The following is a 25446-nucleotide window of genomic DNA, read 5'->3' as shown; positions in this document are numbered from 1 at the left end:
CTAGGCTTTTCATTGTCCTAGTTGAAAATCTTGGGCAGTCAGCAGTTTGGTGGTAGGAGATTGAGCCATTCACTTCTGTGCATGGAGAGAGGGAACTGCCTACCCCTGTGGCTGATGCTGGGTACAGGCACATCAACTCTAAATGGCATTTTGTTCATCATCTTCAGCATGAGCCCTTAGTGCAATTGGGGCACTGTGGGTATGCTGAAGAATATACTGCAGTGTAGGGGCATTTGACCTGATACTGAACATCATTAGCTCTGGAAAAGTGAGATGCAAAGTGATTAGCTCAGTCAGATTGCTAATGCTATGGTGAGATGGCTTGTGGTGCCGCCGAAGCATCAGGTTATCTTCGCAGTGAGCTGCGATCCCAAATGTCAGAATTTGCTGGTATCTGTCTTAAAATGTTTGGCTTGATTGTCATTTTTTCATGGTAAAGAAAACAGTCTGGCTCACTGTCAGATCATTATGTTGTGGCTTTTGAGTTGCCCCTAATTATTACAAATAATATTTTAATTATGAATAATTCTTACAAATAAAATTGTTGCAAATTATCTGTTACTCATTGGATGTTTATCTTCCAGCCATAGAGGAGAAAATGAAAGATTATATTGTTTTGAAAGGTATTCTTCGATATCCTGGATGTCCTTGTCAACACTGTGTTCTGTTTTAAGCAGAGCACTTGAGTTTTGGCATTGTGTCTGTTTCATGTTTCTTAGGAATTGATTTTATATCAGGTTTTTTGGATGTTGTATATGGATATCCGATTCAAAATTTAACCCAAACTTGAAAAGTGCTACATGAAACAAAACCCTTTTCTTTATAATAGTTGTTAGAATCCAGAAGCTTCCCACCTATGTTTCAAAATCTGTTCTTCGTGCTAGTCAAAATATACTCCTCCACCACTTTAATACTATCATTTTCCTGTAACATGCAGAGCCAAGCTTGTCCCTGATATAATATGGCCAAATGTGTGATGTAATCAGATGTGCCTGTTTCCAACATTCTCTATCCATATTTTTCTTCTCATGGGACCTATATTACTGGATTTCTTTCTTCTCTGTGAATATGCCATTGCTTCTCTTCCACATATTTTCATGAGACCCACCCCCCTGCAGTTCTGCATCCATCTATGGGGCAACAACACAAGAGGGACATGGAGCTGTTGGAGTGAGGCCAGAGGAGGCCATAGAGATTTGCAAGGGCTGGAGCAGCTCTGCTCTGGAGCCAGGCTGAGAGAGCTGGGCTGGGTCAGCCTGGAGAAGAGAAGGCTCCTGAAGGGGAGACCTTAGAGCAGCTCCAGTGCCTAAAGGGGCTGCAGGAAACCTGGAGAGGGGCTTGGGACAAGGGCCTGTAGGGACAGGCCAAGGGGAATGGCTTGAACCTGCCAGAGGGAAGACTGAGCTGAGCTCTTAGGCAGAAGCTCTTCCCTGTGAGGGTGCTGAGGCACTGGCACAGGGTGCCCAGAGAAGCTGTGGCTGCCGCATCCCTGGCAGTGCTCAAGGCCAGGTTGGACACAGGGGCTTGGAGCAAGCTGCTCCAGTGGAAGGTGTCCCTGCCTGTGGCAGGGGTTTGGAACTGGATGAGCTTTAATGTCCTTTCTGATAAAAACCGTTCCATGATTCTATGTTTATTATTATCTCTGTTGGCCATCATGCTTGTCTTCACTTGTGCACAGTAGTCTGTCACATTGGAGATTCCTGATATTCCCATTTCTTACCCAATTTCCTCTTGTTCTCTGATCCATTTTAGTGACTGTTTTTAATTATGCTCATCTGCAGGTCAGTCATGCATACCCCTGTTTTCATTTTATTTTCCATACACCCCATGGGCACAGTGAGTCATAGTTTCCTTATTTCGCAGAAGGAACTGGATCTTCAGCAAAATTAACGACCTGATTTTCTAATACCTAGCTGTTAACAGGCTAGGGGTATTGCTTTTCATTTGCAAAGAGAATAGTATGATCATTTAACACTGAAGTATTCAGTTCCTCCTCTTAAGGGCATGAGAATTATGAAATAGGGAAACTGAGATACAGTGAAAGGAAGTGATTTTCCATTGACTCTAGGAGCCTATGCATGACCTGGACTGTCTGTGTTTCCTGTGTTTGGGTAGTTCGAAGCCCTGTAATGAAACAACATGACCAGGCCTATAGAAATGTAATTATTACAGTATTAATGATATGTACAGAATTAATATGTATTGTATTATCTTTTAACTGAAGTAGGAGCTGGAGTAAAAAATGCTGGGCTTGCTGTCATCTCCTAAAGGCTTTTTTGATAGGAAGACTGTGTAGAGAAGGAATATGAGAACTGCTAGAAATAGAGTAGGACTAGTGAAGGCAAGTAAGAGATGTTGCTCAGAAAGAAAATTAAGTAATTTGTCTTTCTCTTGGGGACATTTATATCTTTCTTTCACTTTTCCAGAGGAGGAGTCTGTAGACTCCTCTGCTTCCCCTTGCTTGACCATCTGTGGTAGTCAAGCAAGCTGAGTCAGATTTTGGCTTAACTTCACCAGTACAAAACGACATTATTTTCTGTCTGGTTTTGCTTGCTTCTGGTTTTAGTCTTCCTCTGGCAGATGCAGGATGGGGGTAGTGGTAGCTGTCACCTTCAAAGATGAGTGGAAAGAGCTTGCTGGCTGGGATTATATGAGATGAGCTGGTGGTTTCTGGGGAATGTGTTGGCACGTGGCGGGGGTACTTTTCCATGCCCTTTCCTTGCACCACTTGTGTGATGCCTTTGTTGTCACTGGGTCCTTGTTACCCACAGATGTTGATCACTTCATTACTCAGCTGCCGTCCCCCAAACTGCTCTTATACCTTCCAAGCACGTGGGTCTCTGTTGAATAAATTCTGCTGCATATTCATGGCCTGCTCTCTGGTTAAAGCCCAGACAGGACTGCCAGCTGAGCTTGAAGTCCGTTGGGTCTTCCCTCTTCGTTAGCTGTAGAATAGTGCCCTTTTAAAAGCCTTGCTTCTTGTCTGAGCTGAATTGTCACCTTGCCTCCATGCTTTAGAAAGGTGGTGAGACATCCCCTGAGGTGGTATCTCAGTGGGATGGCAGCATGGATACGAACCTTCATGCTGCAATCTATCCACTTGTTCATTCTTGCTTTACAGTTCAAAAGACACATAATTGCTTGATATCCTCTGCTATTAAAACCTCCGCTTCTGCGGGAGTTGTCTCTTGTTTGGATTGCAGCAACAGGGTTTTTGCTTTTCTTCCTGCTGCTTCTTGACAGCTGGTCTTGACAAGCACTTCAGAATTACTGCTGTTTTGTTAATTTTCTGGGTTTTTTTCACCCTCTCCTGCTACACTTACATTGTGCCAGTGTTTATTTGACCACATACTGATTCAACATTTACCATTCCTAATTAGGATCAAAATATTGCTTTGACATTTACCTGAAACTCAAGGTCTTTATTGCTAAGACATCCCACTTCAAAGACTTTCTCTAATGCAAGGCACAACACTACCCATACTCTTCCTTGTTAGGGGTAAGTCCTGTGCTTAGTGATGCCCATAAATCTTAATGAGAAATTTGCTTACAGTGACTGGGCAGGACATAGCATCTCTGAACTAAGAGTGTTTCTGGTTATTGCATCTTTTATAAAGCATTTCCTTGTCATCATCATCATCACACACTGGGGAAATGTACTAATTTTAGAAGGAAATAGCATTAGGGCAAATTGAGCAAATGGCGAAGTTCCATCACTGGTAATCATTGGTAATGAACCCATGTTTAAAATTAGCTTTTCTGTTTTTTAAACTCTTTGACATGCACTGTCTAAATTACATGGGAGATGTCTATGTGTAAGTAATTTCCTCTGCTTCCCTTCTTTTATTTGTTCTTCTGCTTTTTCTCTTCCTTTTCTGTTTCTATCCTGCATGTGCTTTCCTAATGCAATTCTGATTCACAGTTTAATTCACCTCTTGTTTACCTATTTAAATGTAGTTACTGCGGGGAGTGAATTTAACTACAGTAATATGCCAAAGAAATATACTGATGGAGCAGTTGAAGTCTGTTTCCTACTTTCTCAGGCTGTTGCAGATTTGGCCAGACAGCTTTTATGAACGTTTACTACTGACAGCTGAGAGGATTAGAAAACTTTATGCTTTTAAATTGAAATCCCCCAACTCAAGGCTGATTGAAATCAATGTTAAAACTCTCAGTAATCTTGTTAGAATTAACTCAGGTCAGTGCTTTTTAAATGTCTCATTCTTGATTTCTACTCAGTCTGTATTCTACAAACCATTATTCATGGAAGTTCTTACTAGGAGGAAGAAGTTTATTGTTCCACCATGCCAGAAAAAGCAGAGCAGCAGCTTGGTCTCAGCCTCAGTCCTATAAGCTGTGTAACGCTTCTTTGGTAGTGTGTTTTGTGTGTATTCAAGTCTATGTGTTCTTAACCTCTGGAGTATCTGGAGTTGGAAGAAGAGCACCCTGTGGACCCCTTTCCCTGTCACAGTCAGGGGCAGACACGTGGCTTACTCCTGACCCTAACCTCAGCTCAGCACTTTGTGCTTTGTCCTTACCATGTTGAAGAGTCATACCTCGACCCTTTCTTGCCCATGTTAGATATTTTTGTACCTCAATTAGATCCCCTATTCTGCCATTTCAAAGCTAAGTATTTTAAGCTGTTCATCATAAGACATACCTACCATTCCTCAGTGTTAGTCTTCCTGATCTCCTCTTGGATATTACCCAAAATGTGCATGTCCTCCTTTAAACTTGAAGCTTCAGCTTCAGTACACCCTGTTCCCAAAAAAGGCTTGATGAGAGGAAGGCAGTAAAGAGTGGTTTTATCATCTCTTTTGCTTTATGGTCAGATTCACCCCCCTCCCTGGAGCATTTACTTAGCTTTACCTCCAGCTGTTACGTGTGGAGATGTACAAAGGGAAAAGACTTTACTGAATGTTTTAATTCTTCATTTCATCTCCCAGGATGTTGACTATGCTTTGGGAAAGTTCACCTCTGAAGGATACGACGACACCAGCTATTTATCTAGATTAATGCTGTTTCATATCTAAGCCCAAAATATCTAATTTAAAACCAATTAAAAAGTGCAATTCCAGCTTGTTTTTCCCACACTTCTACCCTTTCTTCCCATGTATCATTCAGTGCTGCCTTAGCAATTACAACATATTTTTAAGGCCATATATATAGATGCCTTTTAAAGAGACATGCACATTAAAAAAAAATGTTTTTCCCTATCAGTTCCAGCATGGCAAAAAATGTGTTAGACTGTGGTACATGGTAGATAATCACAAGTGTTTATTTCAACAAACCTAAAAGTGAAGGTGCCTTAGTAAAAGGGAGAATTCTCCCATGTTTTCTTCACACCATTATTCTACTCAGAATTTGTACCTTGAGCAGCCTCAGCTGATTAAAAACTCTCAGAACAATGTACAAATTGTGGGACTCCTGACAAGCCTTAGCACTGCATTACCCTATAGCCATTATACCATAACCTCTACACCATTTGATGTGATTCTTCAAATTGATCACCAAAGTAGCCTTCTCCAAGATGAATCTAAGATGTAAGTATGCAATATCATCTCATTTTTCTTATGGGGATCAGCACAGTCTCTTTGGCTTGTTTTGATTTTCTTGGAAAACAGGAGAATTGCATTAATGTATTTAAGTAAGAAATAATAAGAATGGATCTCCCATGAGCAAAAATTTGGCTTCCGTAATTTGAAATACTCCTTTTTTTACACTTAAAAGCAAAATTTGATTACAGGAGAACATGCAAGAAATGAAAATGCATTTGGAAGAGTCAGAGGAAGCTTTTTTAAGATTTCCATAGTGCTTCTCTCCTACCTTTTTTGTGGGAGGCAGCTTGAGAAGGGAGGGGAACAGCTTAGGACGGCTCTTTAACCTGCCAGAGGGGAGACTGAGCTGAGCTCTTAGGCAGAAGCTCTTCCCTGTGAGGGTGCTGAGACGCTGGCACAGGGTGCCCAGAGAAGCTGTGGCTGCCCCATCCCTGGCAGTGTTCAAGGCCAGGTTGGACACAGGGGCTTGGAGCAAGCTGCTCTAGTTGAAGATGTCCCTGCCTATGCAGGGATGAGCTTTAATATCCCTTCAACCCAAACCAGTCTGTGATTCTATTATTTTTAAGAACCAGTTCCACTAGGTCATGTGAAAATGCCCACACTGCAGATATTTAGACAAGGTTGTCTTAAACTAGCTGACAACCAGAAGTTACATGCATACATTTCCACAATACAGAACAAATGAACTCCTGTATGTTTTTGGAGCTGTTTAGAGCTACTCCGCTTCTCTGCTGCGGGAAGCCAGGAGTCATTATTTTCACACCTCATGTTGTTGTTCCTTCTTAATTTCCTGTGTTTGTAACTGCTGCCAATTGGCCTGGAGGATGGATGTGGTCTGAGAGATTTTCCAGCCGTTGTAATAAGCCTGTGGACCATGAAAACTAACGGGGTCCTAGTGAATGCCCTTTCATGTGGGCAAAGCAGGCTGGCAGATTGCTTCCTTGCTGTCCCTGCACAGCCCAACTGGGAAGTTAACTTTCAGTATTGGCAGCACCAAATGTTCACAACTCAGCTGCCAGGCTTCTGAAATCATGAAATTGGGTTAAAAAGGAGAAGATTAAAAATAACAATCTGCAAGATTCTTTTTCTTTGACTTCTAAGCTAAGGGAAAGACTTGACTTGTGTTGTCAAATGCTTCTTCAGACTCAGCCTTCTAAATTCATGTGAGATTTCCTCCCAACTCTAGGTGTAGTTTCCAGATGACTATAGGCATCATGGGTCTTGGAATGAATTTGTGAAAGTTTGGAAAACAGATGATGACTGTGATATGCATTGACTTAAAAATGTCATCTTCCCAAACAAAGAAGAGAAGCAATATACTGTGACTCAGAGAAGACATCAAATGAAAAATCCTTTGCTAGCATGGCCAAAAAGTCAGAGGGATGGCCCAGTGCCCAACACATTTAACATCTACTGTAGATGTAAAATTGAAGTTTGGAAGGTTTAGTTCTTTGGCCATGCCGTTTTCCACGTCTCCAGCTTTTTGCACCTTGCTCCACTCCATGCATATGTATGTTGTTTATGAGCACAGATGATTACTGGCCTCCCAGTTTGGCTGGGGAGTCTGGTATTGTTTTCAGCCAATGACTTGTAAAGTCTGTGGGAGGGGAAAATCGGTTCTTTCCACCTTGAGATGATGTCTTTTGGTTCTTGATATCTTACTGTTTTTGATGAATGTGTCGTAGTCATGTTTCTGTGTTAAGAAAAACGACGTTGAGAACTCATGCTGATAGACTTAATGAATGATATCGAATATAAACTGCCTCGTTTTCTTGTTAGAGGACTGCAGTTTAGCTGGCAGAATGGTGAGGAATTGGCAAATTGGACCGGCACCTTTAATTTCACGGATGACGGAGCAGTGAAGAGTGGCAGTGACACAGGCACCAGGTACCAACACCTGAGGGAATGACTAAAGAGACCTCTCTCTGTTTGTATAAAGCATAATGTGAGGACAGGCTGTATGAAAAATGAGATTTGGAGCCTTCTTTGGCTGCTTGGTACTACTCCCCATGGCACAGAAGATGCCAAGGATACACACGCATGTGCTGTTTAACCCCTTCAAGGCTTTGGAGCCTCTCTCTCTCTCTCTCTCTCTCTCTCTCTCTTTCTCTCTCTCTCTCTCTCTCTCTGTGTCGTGTTAATGACTATGGATCTGAAAGAGGGGGATTTTGAGTTAATGATAAGTCTGGCTACAACATATATTGCACATAAGTGTGTTGCAGATTTTATTTATCTATTTGTCTACTGTCTGAAAGGCAAGAATATAGTAAAATAAAATAGAACAGTATTATATAGATATATATATTATATATATAATATAGAACTAATAGAACTGGAGGTGAGACTGTGTGGTGAGTAACCTCAGAGCTATGTCATAAATTGTTTACTATTTACCTTTAATCACCTTTCTTGCTGTGTTAGACATCCTCTGAGGGTCTTAATCTGACACCCCACTTCAGGCTGTTGAAATGAATTGAAAACAAGCCTTCCTCTGATGAATAATTCCTTCAACGAAATGTAAAACTTGCAGACTGCATCTTACTGACCTGGTTTTACTTGTATATATTTATAGGTCTCCAGAGAGATGTCTAAAGTGGACAAAACTATTCATACGTATGTGGTATTAACCCATGTATATTCTATAACTACTCTTTATGTTTTAATTATGTAACTTAATACATAGTGTAGAGACACTGACAGCTCATTCTGTAGGAGTGATTTGTTGGATAAAAATGAAGGACTTTGAAAGCAAAAGGACACTGAGAGAATAAAAGTGCATTAGAATTGCAAGATAGCCAGTCTTCACGAGAGTAGTGGCCATATCAAAACCAATGAACAGTGAAGATTAAACGTCACATGAAAATTGTAAATAGGAGAGAAACGAAGAATGTCATGTTATTGATCTCAATATAAGCTAATTCAGACCTTAACTAATGTATGAAGTTAAAGTGTGGCTTGCAGTTGGAATGTTTTTACTGTGCAGGGGAGTTGATTACACAGCTTCAGAAAATGAGCCATTTTTCTGAGCCATTTCCTTGAGCCATTGCTCAAGCAAAAATACTTTTGCTTTTTATCTTTCACTATGTATTACAAATCTTACAACATCCCTGTGGGGTGTTGTGGTTTAAGCCCAGCTGGCAACCCAGAAAACATGCAGCCGTTCGCTCACTCCCCATCTTCTTCCCCCCAGGTCCCGAAGGGATGGGGAGGAGAATTGAAATAATGTAACTCCCACGGGTCCAGTAACTAAGGTGTGACAAAAACCCCTGCTGCTACCACCAATAATCATAATGATAAGGGAAATAATGAGGGAAAAGAATACAACCGCTCACCACCCACCGACTGATACCCAGCCCTCCCCAAGCAGTGATCTACCCCTTCTGGGTAACTGCCCCCAGGTTATATACTGGGCATGACATGCTCTGGTGTGGAATACCTCTTTGGTTAGTCCTGCTGAACCCATGACATGGGGAATCAGATAAAGCGTTCTACCTGGTGCAACTGCTTCCTGGAGCCCTGATTCCTCTGTTTTCTCTGATTTCTCTGTTTTACAACTTACTGGGATTTTGAGTCTTCATGCTTAAAGCATTTTCTGTTGCCAAGAAGCTGCCTTAATGATATGATGATCTTTCTGCTATATGGGTTGGGTTATGATGTTCTCTGCCATCGGTCCATCTGAATTGAAGATTTCAACGTAAGACTTAGATGGTGACACCACAGAAGCCTTTGACAGGCGAGAGAAGACATGAGCTTTACGCTTTTGGGCCTGTCAATTTGTACAGTGAATTCTTCAGTATGACAAATCTGGAGCTTTGTCCCCAGTGGGTACAAAACAGATGTGTAATCAGTTGGATTCATCAAAATCACATTTTGCAGACAAAATCACATTTTTCAGTAAGGCCTTGGGCCATCAGACCTCATTGGCCAGGACAGTAGCTGAGAATGTACTCACTGATGCTTGTCAGCAGCCAGTGTTGCTTTTATACAGCTACTGTGAAAATAAAAAAACACCAAAGTGTACCTAAAACTAGAAATCGGTATACTCTCCAATAAATCATTCTAGGTGACACATTGTACAGTAGGAAAATCTCTAAACAAAGATGCATGGCAATCTGTGGGAGAGATGACCTAGAAAGCACAGGGGGTAGTGGTGTTGATTTGAAAGTATGGTCTGCAAGGTGGGCTTATCACAGGTGGGTGAACAACCTGTAGAAGTACCCTGGATTTTCCTGTGTCATTTAGGGCTGTTTCTGCTTTAGCTCCTGCTGTTACACCTGCAGCTGTTGCAGCAGGGCTGTATTGGGTAGTATATGAGACCAGTTGTAGAGAGAGTAAGTAGACAGATGAGAAGGGAACAACATTAGCATTAGCTAATTAGCTGGAGTGGCTGTTTCCTCAATTCATACTGCTAATGTGGTATTGGGTAGAAGAGCCAAACAATCCTCAAATGATAAAGAGAAGGCTCTGGGAACACCTAAGAGCAGCTTCCAGTACCTGAAGGGGGTCTACAGAAGGAGAGGGGCTTTGGACAAGGGCCTGTAAGGACAGGCCAAGGGGAATGGCTTTAACCTGCCAGAGGGGAGACTGAGATGAGCTCTTAGGCAGAAGCTCTTCCCTGTGAGGGTGCTGAGGCGCTGGCACAGGGTGCCCAGAGAAGCTGTGGTTGCCCCATCCCTGGCAGTGTTCAAGGCCAGGTTGGACACAGGGGCTTGGAGCAAGCTGCTCTAGTGGAAGGTGTCCCTGCCTGTGGCAGGGGTTGGAACTAGATGAGCTTAAAGGTCCCCTTGAATGCAACCCACTCGGTTATTGTGTGATCTGTGTGTTGAGATGTGAAGACAGATCAAGATCAGAATGTCAGTGCCAGTTTGCCAGGAGCTGTCAAAGTCATTATGAAAAACATATCCTAAGGGTATCACAGCTACGGTCAACTGTACAAACGTGTAAACTGTGTGTGAAGTCAGGGGAGCAGATCAGACAGGGAATCTAGAAATGGAGCACCTCTGAGATTTGACAGATGGGTGAATACACTTTTCTAAGGTTACTTGTGAAGTACATATAGCTATCAATGAACTGCTTTTAAAGGACAGAAATACAAAAGCCATTCCTCTTATCTGGAAGATCACATGAATTTAGGGCTGGTTCATGGAAACACTTTTGTTGTTTTGTTTTTTTTCTAATTAAAAATCTTTATAGTTTGGAAGATAAGCAGGCTATCTTGGGAAGCTGACTTTGTCTTGGTGGATGGACATTTCTGATGCTGTTTATTATGGCAATCCAGACAGATTTGTCACACTGTAAAGAAACAAGCATTTCAAAATATCGTAGGTGGATAATCAGGAGGTTCATGGGTTAATAGCTTTTAACCTCAGTTACTTGAATCTCCTGGGATGCATGAGCTCTTGTACAAGAATTACAGCTCTTGATTTTTATTTTTTTTTTCATTACTCTGGTTCTTCTAGAAAGAAAACCATCCTTGCATTAGAAATGCCATTTCTGTCTTTAGCTTCCAGCCATTGGATTTTATTTTTCCTTGCTATACTGTACTAAAAAGCTTCCTGTCACTACTAATTGCTTCCTGGTACAGTGTTGCCCTACTCAGTCACCATATGTTTAGATTAAGCTTCATACGCCTCTCATACTTTTTAGAACCCAACTAATTTCTGCAGGTCCTTTTGTAACTCCCACCGACATCTCAAACCCTCAGAGATGAAATACCAGAACCGGGTGCAGTAATTCAGAAGAGCCATTACCACATAGTGCATACAAAGATGTATGACCATTTTCTCTTGCTTACATTTTTATGTTTTTACATGACAGTTTATAGTGACACATTTTATTCACAACTGCAACCATATACTGAAAGTTCATGATCAGTTAGACATCTACTAAATCAGGTAGCATTTTAGACAAAGATGGTAAAAAGTTTAAACCACTGAATGCCAGTGACATTGGCATCAATGGCTGGTCACCAGGAGAAATGAAAACCATCTTTTTTTGTATTTGTTGTCGCCAAGGAAGTAGTTGAATTATTTAATGAACCTACATAACAGAACACTGTTGCTTCTCCATCTTTCTTTGTGCCCACAGCACCTTCTCTTTCAGCTCGGTCTTTCAAGCACCATCTGCTAGTGGACAAGTCAACACAACTCTCAGTTGGCAGAAACACATGCAGCAGTGTGATTTTTTTTGTGCCACAGCCCGAATGAAGTGTAAATTAATCTAGGGACATAGAACATTTCTGCTTCACTTGCCAACTGTGAGAGCAGGGGGATCTCATTTAACATCAGTATGTCCACAGGTGTTTTCTTTTGCAATGTACAGTATGAAAGATTGTTATGAGTTCCATCAACTTCAGAGACTGCTCTTGTTCTTGATGGTAGTCAGAGACACTGTGCAGCTCTATGAGAGCAGAGCCCAAGGTTTCTGTTTCTGCCTGCCATGGACTTACCTGCCGCTTACAGAATCATTTAGGTCAGAAAGGACCTTTGAGATCCTCTACATCAACTTCTTTATCTACCAGACTGGGATTGTGCCTTCCAAATGATGTCAAAGTAATCTTAGGAGAATATGCCATGTCAAGTGGTGGGATCCATTCTTTGTGGGGAAAAAGCTCACTATATTGATGTCAGACCCTTAAATCTTTTGACTAAATCTTGTAGGTTTTGATGTTGTTACATAGAAATATTAGTAGAATCAAAGCGATTTAGTCACAATGGGCTCTCTGATAAAGTGATTTCAACGCCTAATTTGCTGTGCTCTGGATGAGTTTTCCAGAGCCCTTACAGCGATGATATGCTCTACCTCAGCTACAGCAGTTTGAAAATCCCATTCTAGCCTAGTCAGATGAATGTGAATCCCCATGTGCTTTGGGGAACGTGCTCTGGAACACTTGCTATGTTCCTGAGTAGCGGCGGTGAACCTAGACCTGCAGCTGGCCATGGGTCTGTCCATACTGATGAGCACAGGCACTGCTAATTGGACAGTACTCTTAGTATTTAGCAGAAGCCTGCACAACTTGGTTCATTTATTCTCATCTCTTAGTCACTGGATAATGTATATTTTTGGAAAGATCTTTGTTTTTCCTGCAGGGTAGGTGGAATCCTTCATGTTACACTCTGTTCTCTTGCAGCATAAGTGCTGCAGCCTCACTGCAAACTGTGCAGAACTAGTGCTGCAGGAATGATGAAAATGGAAAGGCAGCTTGTGCAGGAGAAAATGCTCTTGTTTAAAAGATGCTTAACACCCAATTGTATTTTAAAACCTTTGTTCAATATATCAGACAAATCAGTGCCTCAATCCAAGTGTCACTTGAAGGCAGGATTCATGTAGCCATGATCAAGAAAAGCTTACTTTTGTTCAAAGCAGGAGTAACCCAGCTGGAGATGATCAAAGACCTAAGAGTTAGCTGGTGTACTGGGAAACCAAATATGTCTTTCACTAGCAAGCTCAGTAAGCTGCTCAGCTGGAAGTGAGGTTGCAATCGGAGACATGAAGGTTGGAAAAGAAGTAAGGCTCAGTCAAAAAAGGAAAATTACAGAGTGAATAGCATCTCATTTCTGGGCATTCAGTGCTGAGAGCCATGAAAAAAGTGGTGTCCTCTCTGAGCACTTGCAGCTTGTGTGGTGTTCAGATATGGCATCTGATGTTTGGATTTAATGTGGATTTGAAAGCAACAATTGACTTGCATGGACACAGAGCAGTGAGCCATGGGAAAACGCAATCCCACGTGCAACTGTGCTATTTGCTGTGATTCCCTGTTGTGAAGAATCATGGATTATTGTGTTGGTTTTCCAGTAGACTTATGACCTTCTGTGGGTAAAAGCAGTTTAGATCTCAGCAGGGGAAGTGAAGGCAGTGCAGCGACAGGATATTCTGCTGGAGACACATCAACTCTGTTTTGTGGATTTAAAACATGACTGTCATTCTTATAAAGGTGAAACACAGCCCTTTTCTGTAGCACAAGGAGTAGTGTAGTCAGGTTTTTCACTTGTCACTAATCAAGGGCATAAATCAAAATAAACTGCAGTACACCCTTATATCTTAGCTGGATATCACACTGAGGAAGATGATGAGGAGGACAGTTCCCATTTGTGCTAATTAAGCTTTCTGACAGGCAAGTGTATCTTTGTTCGCAGGGAACTACATGGTTTAGAGTGGGAGTTAATAAGCAGAAGCAGCACTCAGAGCCTAGGGAGTGGGTGAGACTGATGCTTCCTCTGGGAGAGCATGTGGGGCTGGTCTCCAAACACTCCCAGAAGGACCAGACCCTGCTGAGCGGAGGAGCTGGTTTTAAAGGAAATCTGCAGGGGCTGAGGGAACCCATGTTCCTTGTGCTAGAACCCGGTGTGCAAAAGATGTGTTCTGGAGAAGTGCAACATGAACCACTTCTGCTGGAAAAGGTTGGCCAGTGGTCCAGGAACCTGCCTCTACTAATTTGCTTCAGTGTCTGTAGCAAGAGGGGGGATTGCTGTGAAGCAAATAAATACATGAACAACTCTCCTAGGAGAAAGAAAACAACCTTTTTCTAATAGTCTATTGACCAGATACTGTTTTGTGAATTCCTTGATGCTAATGTAGCATCATTAATGGTGGCAACCTTGGTGGTGCAGCATCAGCAGCGTTAACACTAAGGAGGCGCAGTGCCTGACTGCTTCAGATGTGGTTTTGGGGCTTGTGAGTGACAGCCCAGATGATGATTATTCAATGGCTTAGGCACATTGAGTTAGTTTCAGTTGAGCTTACCCTGTGGCCAGTAGCATCTTCTCCCCACTCAGTGCAGCTGCAGGAGGCACGTGTCCCATTGACAGTGTGTCATCCGGCCTGTTTCATGGATCCTCCTGCACTTCCGTAACATGCCAAATGGTGAATTTGACACTCCCAATGACTCTGCTAGAAAAGCTGGAACTAACTGTGGGAGTTAGAGACTTGCAGGACAGTTCTGTGCTTTTTGAAGCTGTAGTGTAATGGAATAACTCTCCTACACGTGTAATGCTGCCTTGCGGATTTCCTTTCAGACCCAGAAGTGATTTATTTTTACCTTGTACTTTCATCGTTACCCTTCTGCCTCTTTGGTAACATGTCTTTTCTCATTTCTATTTTCGGTTTGTGGCTTGTGTATACAGGCAATGATCAAAGGGAATGGCTGGGACTCAGGAAATTTCATCTCTGTTCCATAAAATGACACCTTTGTCTCCAGTGCCACGGACTGAAGCCAGCTTTCCCCTGCTGCAGCATTCCCATGTGATAGCATGTGCTGTCTAGTATCTGAGCTGCAGTTCTCTAAGTTAGCAGCAGAGCAAGAATTGAACAGGAAAGATAAAAATACACATCAATCTAGATTTCTGCCATTCTTACCTGTCCTTAGACACAAACAGATTCTGAAATCCAGTGTTATGTGGAAGGGCAAAGTCAAGGCTGACAGACGTTGCTTATGTCCTGAGAGGTAGGAGTGTTGTGTAATGTGCTGAGTGTTGCATTTGGATGTATATCTGCCATTAGCTAACATGTAGAACATGCACATTCAGGGTCCCAGCCTTGTCTGATTGCAAGGAATAAAGAATGGTTACACCAAAATACAGTAAGAAAACTGAGTATTGCAGAAAGACGAAAAAGTTTGTCTGGACTAGTAGTCAGAGGGGACTCCTTCACCACTGTAAAATTCTGTGACCAGGAAGAAGTCCTGTGGTGTTGGCTCCTGAGAGAGATTTCAGTGTAGTTTATTAATTTTATCTGGAGTACATCCGCACAAGCCTTTGGCCTGGTGCAGCCAGGTGAGTTCTTAATCTAATCTCAGTTGGAGCAGCTTTCAGAGTACAGAGGTTGCTCAGGTCCAGCTCAACAAGCCATGCACACAGAAGATGGTGCCAGTGCAATGGGTCTCATCTACTCTTTAGTGAAGGCTGAATGCCCAGGTGAACGATTGAGTTGGAAGGAGACCCCAAGCTTTTTGGTGAGAGTCCAGATGAAGGTTCATGTTACGTGTACTGTATCTCCTTTCCGGAGGCTCTGGAAATCTTCTCACACATTTGTCACTGTTTGTGGAGTGCTATAAATACTGTAATTTCATAGAATCATGAAATGGGTTTGGGTTGGAAGGAACCTTAAATCTCATCTAGTTACAAGCCTCTGCCATGGTCAGGGACACCTTCCACTAGAGTAGGCTTCTCATAGCCCCATCCAGCCTGGCCTTGAACACTGTCAGGGATGGGGCAGCCACTGTTTCATTGCCTTAAAGAATATGCCAACAGATTTCCAAATAGTCACATATTTTAAAGATTGCTGAGCTATTTGGTTTGGGTTTTTTTTTCTGACAGTAATCAGATTACCTCTTTATTAGGAATCTATGATGTTCTCCTCCTGCCAGATTCTAGGCATAGGCTTCCTCCTTTCAGTCTCAAGGTTTTCCGCCCTCACTGGATCACAGAAATGGTTGGTTTGGGATTTTTAAAAGCTGAGGTGGTGAAAACCTCAGAAAGAGGTGAGGGAGACACTTCCTAAAGCAGCCTCTGACAAGATAGAAACGTTCCTAATTGGTAGCAGATTGCTCTGGGAGGCTCTTTGGCTTCTTCCAGTCACATACTGTAGTCCCTTTCTCCCTTTTATGGGCTTCTCTCTTCCTTGCTTTATCACATTGGTGTCTGGATGTAATTAAAAGGCAAAATTCAGAAGCTGCTTGCTTTTAGATGCTTCTGGCCTTTGGATGCCCTGTTGCAGATACCTGGAGATGTTTTCTGGACACTCCCTACCTACAGTTCCCGTGGGGTGTGTAAGTGCTTAGCACTTCCCCAGAACAGATCAATTTTGGATCCCCCAAAATTTTGATATTAACTACAAACATGAACTGCTAAGGAAGCTAAAAAGTCCTTCCTACTTAAGGATCATATATTCAGAACTGAACAGACATTTGGATCAAACATGGTAGTATGTTAAAATGACACAAACCCAAAATATTACGTTTCTAGTGATAGTTTAAATAAAGCTCTTCCACAAATCTCATGTTTTTCTTTCATATTGAAAATTCAAAGCATAGTTTGGAGTTACAGCCTCATGAATTCTGATAATTTAAAGGATTCATCAAAATAACTTGCTCTAACCTTTATCATAATACCTACTCCTCCAGGTTGTTTCCTTGTATTTCTTCATTATGCTCATAACTGCTATGTGGGTATGCACAGGTTTTACGTATTAGGTTTTAATACAGACTTCTAATGATAAATGGTGAAACTGATACAGAGTTTGGTTTAAACCCTAAATATTTTTTGTCATTTGAATACAATCTCTTTGAATTCACTACACAACCTGGGCTTTCTCTGGCCCCTAAACATGAGTAGCTACCACTGTGTTTTGTTTCCCCTTCAGTCTGATGGCTAAGGCAGAGGAATTTAACAACAGCAAAAAAAAAAATTATGTCAATATTTTAATTAAGAACAGCACTGTCATGTGTTCTGAGCATTCAAATCCTTTCATTCTCAAAGCCAACTCGGTTTTTTGGAGAAGAAAATCCCAGGTTCCCATCCCCTCCAAATATACCGAAAGAGTAAATCCCAATTAAAATATCAAATGCATAGAGCTATGCAAGTCTCCACAGACAAGGTGCAGCCTCCAGCACTTTGCTTGCTACCCAAGAGCAAACTTTAAGGTACTCTTTTCAGCATATTCAGACACCAAAAGATGATGGGAGCAGTGTTCCTCAAGTGATCGGTGCTTTTCCCTGACTTTCAGTGGCAGCTGCCACGTGCTGACTGCTGGAAAGGTATTTGATCCTTGTTGGTGCCTACAAAAGAGATGAACTCCTGTAGAGATGGACAAAGTGGACATGGGTGTCTGTTCTACCATCATCAATGACATTGTGTTTTCTGTGAAGTAATAACGAGCCTATGGGCCAGAGAGCATAGTGTAAAGTTAGGCAAAAATCATAACTAACAACATTAAGCAAATTGCTGCTGATGGGTAAAGAAGTATGCTAGTCTAAGCCTTATTTGTAATCTTGTTTTTCTTCAGGTATTTTGAGTTTTATGAAGGACCTTTGGAATACAACTCTACTAAATGCTTGGAATTACGGCACGACATCATTGAGGTGAAGGTTTTATCTATGTAAGTATGAATGAATGCTTGCTAAAAAGAATCATAGAATCACCTTGTTTGGAGAAGACCTTGAAGATCATCAGCTCCAGCCATTACCCCAGCACTGCCAAGGCCACCACTAAACCATGTCACTAAGGGTCTAATCTACACAGTTTGTGAACACTTTCAGGCATGGTGACTCCACCATAGCCCTGGGCAGCCTGTTCCAATGCGTGATTATCCGCTGTTTGAAGAAATTTTTCTAAACTCCAGTCTAAACCTGCCATGGTGCAGCTTGAGGCCGTTTCCTCTTGTCCCATCCCTTGTTCCTTGGGAGCAGAGCCCAGCCCCTCCTGGCTCCACCCTCCTGTCAGGCAGTTGTAGGGAGCGATAAGGTCCCCCCTGAGCCTTCTCCAGGCTAAACACCCCCAGGTCCCTCAGCCATTCCTCATCACATTTGTGCTCCAGGCCCTGCTCCCACTCCATTGCCCTTCTCTGGCCCCTCTCCAGCACCTCAATATCTCTCTTGTAGTTAGGGGCTCAGAATTGAGCACAGGATTTGAGGAGCAGCCTCACCAGTGCCCAATACAGGGGGATGATCACTGCCTTGGCCCTGCTGCCATACTGTTGCTGATAGAGGCCAGGATGCTGCTGGCATTCTTGGCTGCCTGAATACAAGCTGCTCATGTTCAGCTCTGTCAATCAGCACCCCCATGTCCTTTTCCATGAGCAGCTTTCCAGCCACTTTTCCCCAAGCCTGAAGCATTGAATGGGGTTGTTGTGACCCAAATGCAAAGGTTACTTTTCAGGTAGGATGAAAATCATAACTTATAATGACATTGTCAAAACATACAAGGCTCAAGAGATCCCATCAATAGGTATTGCATCAAAAATTTCTGAGGCTAGAGGTTATCTTATATGTACAAGTAGTGACATCAGAATTTGACCTAAGGTCCATTTAAGAAAAAAAGGAGGCTTTTCACATACACTGAGGCATTTTAATCAGACCCATTATCAGTCTTTGGAATAAAATCCAGTTTAATACTCAATACCAGGTAATTAAAGAATAAGAACAGCCAGAATGACTCACAGCAAGAGTAAGAACAGCCAGAATGACTCATAGCTCTGTCATTGACAATGGCCAGTAGCAAAGGCTAAGAAATTAAACAAAAAGGTTAGCTGTACCTGATAACATATAGCATCATGGGGACTTGCTAGGTGGTAGATCCTGTAATAAGACTACAGTAATAAGACTACAGTAATAAGAGCAGACAATAGGCTTCTCTGTTAATTTGTTTATATCTTTTCTGAGCCCATTTGTATTTTTGACTGCCTCAACCAGCAATGAGTTCCACAACTTAATAACATTCAGTAAAAATAATGAAAATGTAATTAACAGAAACAACAAAATACCCAGAATTTGTTTTTTGTGGTCCCTTCATCAGGAAACTAATGAGTTGAATGAGGTGCATCCATGAATTCATAGTGATGGAATAGGGCCAAAAAGTGAGGTTGCCAATGAAACTCATTGGGCAGAGCATAGCAGAGTATTTTTTGCGTTGTCCTTTTGTATTTTCATCATTGCACTGAGTTTAGGTGCTGGAATTATACCTAATCCCTTACATATCTAAAACCACTGGGTTAGTAATCTTACAATCCACATACTTTATTAAGTTCTGTAAAGCACACTGAGAATCCTAGCTGAAAATGCAGCTATGCAAGTGCATAGCATTAAGCAGTGGAGGCTACAGAATATCAATTTGTTTCTCCAGGTGTGCATAATTTAGAGCATGTTTCCCTCACTGACTTCATGCACATAAAAATGTAGGTTATGTCCTTATTTTCTGCATTTGGTACTGGATGAAGGGAATACGCAACTAACAAATTTGCACTGCTTACTGACTTGCAGTGCTTAAACATAAATAGAAAGGGTGAGAATGTCACACTTCTGCCAGTGTTTTGCTGAAGATGGGGAGTTTTTAATTGTTTTTCTCCATACTTATCAGATAGTACAGTGAATTAGTAATTTTTCTTCTTCATTTTATCCACTGGCATGTAGAAGGTAGTATACTCCTGCTCAGCTAGATAGAGTTAGCTTGCTTTTATGGAGATGCCATTTGACATCAAGCTTTTTTACTATGCTAGGTTCTTCTGATGGGCTTGCTTCTAATGTGCTACATTTCCTAACTCAGTCCTTACAGTAATGGAAGATTTCCAAGTTAATGTGCTCTGGTGGGCTACAGAAAGTACAGTATGACCTAATTCCTGGGAATTCCTAAGTTCTACTCACTTTAAATATATAATTATCTTAAAGGTATTTGCTTTATTCAAACATCCAAAGCCCTCCCTGAAGACAACGCATTAAGATCTATCAGTCTTAAAGTAATTTCAGACTTCAGAATTTCCGGATTATGCAATTGCTCCCTAACTCTAGATAAGGCCTTCATTATCCTTGTTGTCCAAATACATATATGAACTCTAATGTTGAAGTGGTTGGAATTGATGATATCACCAAAAATATGTCATCTTATATCAGCCTAGTAGACATAGGAATGCCATTTTTTGGATATAGTTAAAAGTATATTTGCTAACAGAGAGGGAGGGAGAGATCCTTACGTAAAGAGCTTTTCATGTCCTCTTGCGGTCACAGATGCTTATCCCTACATGTGTACTCTTGCAATTTATAAAATGGATTTAGCAACTGTGCTGTTCTGTAGCATCTCACAGATTAAGATAACCTCACCAAAATGTAATGGTAGTTAGCCAGATTATCTGAAGTATCCTCTTTTCCAATACCTCCTCTGCCGGACCCATCTGCTAGGTGCAACTTTCCTTCCCAAAGCTGCTGTAGTTGCCAGACACTCATTAGCTTCCCAGCAGACTGTGGACAGACGTACATTAGATGTTTCTTGCTTGATACTGCTTTTTTTATCCTGAAGAAATGGAGAGTTCCTATCAGGGAATAGAAACTAGGCCCAAATATCTGGAGAGGTCCATTTGTACTTGTGTCTTCATGGTTTAGAGATGGTATGTCTGAGCAGAAGAGGAAATAAAATACTAAGATTTTGCATTCACTAGACTTTCAGAAGCAAGATCCCCTGGCTGCAGCTGTTTTAGGAAATGAAGCCTTTGTAACAAGCTGAAATTTAATTTTCTTTCTTTTTATGTTTTAGGGTGAAACAGACTGAATTGTTTGACAGATGGAAGAACCTACAGATGTGCAAATGGGAGATGAATGTCACAGAAGCTAATTTACTAAAGTAAGAATGGTCCACATTAGTAAGGCTGAGTACGTTTTACTTTAGTGTAAGTTTAGCTTCCTGTAGAGAGATCAAACCTTTGTATGGGTAGCAAAAGTAAGTGTTTAATCACTGTTACTGTTGGAGTGTCATCCTTTTGAATAAATACAGACTTTTTTCTGCTTAAAGAAGTCAACAGCAGCAGTGAAAGGGGGGCTGTTCTGGCATGTGGAACAGTCTTACCAGGAGAGGCAGGGAATCTGGTATAGGAAAGACTTCCAGGTATGATTCAGGCAGAAGTGAGGAAGAAGCCAAGCCTTAATGGCTGCGCCTAATGCATCAGCCTAACTCTCTGGTGGTGTAAAATTGGTAACATCATTGGCAAGACATCTAGTTTGTCCCTCAAAATGCTCAAATGGGATTTTCCTGTGGTGGTTTAGATACTGTCAGACTCTGTTTATGACTTTTTTATTTATTTTTTTTTATTAAAAGCTGTTACTCCCTGACTGTCTAGATACTTTAACTGGTCTTTGGAGACCTCTGCGGTCAATTACTGTAGCACTCTGTCTTCCTGCATGTGACTTCCTCTTTGCTGAAGATCCACCAGGATGCTTTCAAAATACAACTTTTGAAACTGGACTTGTGGAAGCAGTAGTAGAATGAAGCCAAACCAATATTTGAATGTTGAATGTTGATATATTTGAGGCCAAATTTGAGGAGGTCTAGAGAAAACACATTATTTCAGAGTAAGTGGAACATAGACTGGTTAAGTCTCTAAGTCACTGGCAAGATCCAGTTCTGTTGTTTAGAAAAAGGCCCCACAGTTTTCTCCTGAATTGTCTTGCGTGATTCCAGGAACTAGCTGTCATAAGTTAATGAGAGAATGTGAAAATGCATGTGCTGAGTTAGTCATTAACATCTTTAAAAATAACTAATTGTTAGTCCCAGGCTCATAACAGTTTTTCCAACGTGAGCTCCACACAGAAGTTTTTTAGGGATTTTAGTATACTTTTTTTTTTCTGGAAGTGACTTGATGGGCAATTGTCAGAGCCCGTATTGAAGACAGGAGCCATTCAGGATTACAGCCTACCATCTTGAAGACTGTTTGGAGTAAGGGAACTAGTGACTGTACCCAGAATGAAGCACATTGAAGTGTGGAGAGGAGCACATTGAAATAAGGTGGCCACCCCAGAGGTAGGGACAATCAAAAAGGACTATCTAAGGAGGACCGTCGTTCTGTCTCAGGCCACTAGCACCAGCACATTATGCAGGGTGCACTGTGCTATACACCCTATACAGTGCATTGAGACCTGTCTGCTTAGCATCCATCTGTTGGGGCCACATCGTGTTCCTGATGCACATATATAAGGTCAAAGGCAAAACTAAGACCTTTGAAAGTTTTTGAAAGACACCTCCACAAGCTGGCTGGCTGGGTTTAAACCACGACACACAGTTTTTGTAATCCACAGTTGTCTGGTAAGTGGGGTAGTGTCTTTAGGTCCTGCTGTATTTAAGTCCCTCCCTTGCCAAGTTTTCCACATCCCCAGATGAATACTTTAACCCCTACGTTTCTTGCCCAGTGATGAGTAAATGGTTTACAAAAGGTGAAAGACCTCTAAGCAGAGAGGGACTAATTCATTAAGATGGTTTGTAGGGACAGAAGCTCAGCTTCAGGGTCTGGAGCAGGGCATAATTTGCACATGTATTTCCTGCAGTCTAGAAAAGGCAGGTATAGAGATCTCATTTCTCATTTTCTTTTTTTTTTTTTTTAATTTTTTTTCCCTGTAAATTACTCACTCGGGGTAAATTTCACTAAATCTGAAATTTTCTAAAGGAAAATCTAGCTAACTAGCCAGGGATGGAGCATTCACAACTTCCCTGGGCAACCCATTCCAATGCCTCACCACCCTTACAGTAAAGAACTTCTTCCTTATATCCAATCTAAACTTCCCCTGTTTAAGTCTGAATCCATTACCCCTTGTCCTATCACTACACTCCCTAATGAATAGTCCCTCCCCAACATCCCTATTGCCTCCCTTCAGATACTGGAAGGCTGCTATGAGGTCTCCATGCAGCCTTCTCTTCTCCAGGCTGAACAGCCCCAACTTTCTCAGCCTTTTTAGGAATAGTAGTAATTGCAGCTCCTAAAGCATCCTTGATCTTATTTCTCTCTTTTAATTTTACAGGTCTACTTTGTCGAAGTGTTGCAATGCCCCTGCCTTTCTGTTCACCACCCAGAAAAATACTCCCTTGGGAACTAAACTGAAGTATGAAGTGGATACTAGTGGAATCTTCCACATCAACCAGGAGATCTTCAAAATGTTTCCAAAGGTGCCTCATTCTTCTGCCCATTTGAAGAATCAACTTCACTCTACTTGCTGCATTTGATACTATAGCCAAGCATTTAGCAGTTGGCTGGCTGACATTTCTACAAACTTCATCGCTTTTACTTTGAAAACATTTATTTTTTATATTATATTTTAGTTGATTATCCTATTGTCTATTTGTCATCTGCTCTAGTATGCAATATATATATATTTTCCTGTATTTATTACTGACCTAGTAGCAAAATGGCTAATGAAATGAGTTAAGAAAGCTGAATAAAAGAGACACTTATTGATCAGAACTTTTTTAAGGGCAATATTCATGTACAGTAAGTCCAACATTTGGGGTAGACCTTTTTTGAGGGCATGATTATTTTATAGTTCATATTCACAAAGACAGACTATTTTTATACTTACTTCTGTTTCTAGTTTATCTGTTAACAGGCTGCACAATTTTTAAATATATTCATCATAATGATTATTCAAAACCTTTTCATCAAATAATATTTGAACTTAGGGCCATTCAAAATTATAACCAGGTGGCAATTCCCATTGCACATAGTGACTGATATGCAGAAATGGGTTTATGTGACTGCTGTTTACTGTGGGGCACACCTCATGAATTTAAAATGGCATATTTGGAGGGGATAACTGAAATTTATTCTTTTCAGAAAGAAAAATATTCAAGTTAAGTACTTCAATTTGTGCCATTAAAGTTGTCCTTCAGGGTCTAACCACTTCTAATCCATTTGCTTTTTGAGCACTATGAATAGGTAGGGTAGTGCTATTATCTAAATGTACATCTGGGGAACTGGAGCAGAGCAGGGAACAGGCCTATATCCAGGAAAACACTTTAGCATCTGAAAGCGTGCAAAGAATGGATACATCTAAGTCTAGGAGTATTATCCACAAAACCGTGCTTTTCTCAGACAGGTGTAATTGCATGCCCTTTTGCCTCATGGGTTATGAATGCTGTGGAAAGATGCTAGGAATATGCAGCCAGAAATGTTATGCCACTATCGCATCTCTCTGTAGTTTGTGGTATGAAATTACTGATAAAATATGTATGTACTGAAACAAGTGCTCTCATGCTTACATAAGCACATCTCTACATATTCATAAGGTGTAGCATGGCTTGATTCTGCGTCACAGCCCTCTCACCCTAACGGCCCACTTCTCAGAGATGTGATTTTCACTCTCTCTGGCTTCAGCAGCAGCTGCATGTCTGCATATGAAGACATAATTTTGCTTGAAGATTACAAAAGGATGCATCCTACACAAGTCCAGAAAGGTGCCTGATTTTGGCCTATAGGCACTGCTGGTAGTACAAGTGCTGATTAATAATCGTGGGTGCTATTAGTACACTTAGTGGTAGCAAGCACTGAAATCTGGTCCAGGTTCTGATAAATAAGTGTGCCATGCTGTCTGACTTAGTATTCTTGGGCTTTACTAGCTGGTCTGGAGTGAGCAGACTTCTCAAAAGCAGGACATCAGAGTGTGAGGAGCGAGCAATTTGTAGGCAGCTCAGAAGGCAGTTCCTGGGGTATGCTGATTTTATGGTTCATGCCCTCATGTGGAAATCAAAAGGGAAAGCAAATTTCTAAAATTACTCCATCCACTATTAAGTCTGGACAAAATCAGGTTATTGTTTTTTCCCCCCTCTGAGTTATTTGCCTATACTATATCTAATTGCAGAGAAAACAACCCTATTCACGTGTATATCATGGGAATATTGCGGGACAGAACCAGTGTCAACTTCCTATGATTAGTGTGTCTGCAGCAAGATGCAGCTGCACCAAAAAAAAAAAAGGAAGAAGTAAAAAAGAGACTCATTGCCTCCATGTTCCGGGATATTTAACTGATTCCTTGCTGTGATCTTGCAGGATATGCCGTACCACCGCTCCCAGTTTAAGAAATGCGCGGTGGTTGGGAATGGAGGAATTCTAAAGAACAGCGGATGTGGCCGGGAGATTGACAGTGCAGACTTCGTGTTTCGGTAATCACCACAGCACCAATTTCATTTTTGCCTGTTTCAATGACAAATAAAGGACTGAAAGGTTATTCTCTCTCACATGGAAACATGGGATTTGCCAAACTGGCAGTATCAAGCCTGCTTTTTGCACAAAAAGTAATGTTTCAAAAACAGCCCACCTACTGTATAATATTTATTTTAAAATTTGAGGAAGTAGTTCTCCCTGACTCCATATGGTTAATCACTGATTTATTGATAAAGCATGATATCCTCTTTTGGAACATCCCCTG

At 41.4% G+C, this 25446-nt stretch overlaps 1 protein-coding gene across 4 annotated transcripts in view; it reads left to right on the top strand.

The window, feature by feature from the left end:
• The window catches only part of ST8SIA5 (ST8 alpha-N-acetyl-neuraminide alpha-2,8-sialyltransferase 5), an 83722-nt gene that overhangs the window by 46494 nt on the left and 11782 nt on the right, over positions 1–25446 (top strand). For 3 of the 4 annotated variants that reach the window (XM_061362275.1, XM_061362276.1, XM_061362277.1), the window contains 5 exons: positions 7338–7445; positions 17559–17651; positions 20795–20881; positions 23047–23191; positions 25068–25180. In XM_061362275.1, the coding sequence (XP_061218259.1) occupies positions 7338–7445; positions 17559–17651; positions 20795–20881; positions 23047–23191; positions 25068–25180 (546 nt within the window). The remainder of the gene's footprint in view (positions 1–7337; positions 7446–17558; positions 17652–20794; positions 20882–23046; positions 23192–25067; positions 25181–25446) is intronic. The other variant, XM_061362278.1, reaches the window with a different exon arrangement.

This window comes from Neopsephotus bourkii, unplaced genomic scaffold, assembly GCF_033783945.1.
Source record: "Neopsephotus bourkii isolate Nb327-2 ecotype Australia unplaced genomic scaffold, CSIRO-AGI_Nbou_v1 NB_1113, whole genome shotgun sequence".
Lineage (NCBI taxonomy): Eukaryota > Metazoa > Chordata > Aves > Psittaciformes > Psittacidae > Neopsephotus > Neopsephotus bourkii.
The sequence above is the reverse complement of the archived record's forward strand: the minus strand, read 5'-3'. Positions and strand labels throughout refer to the sequence as shown.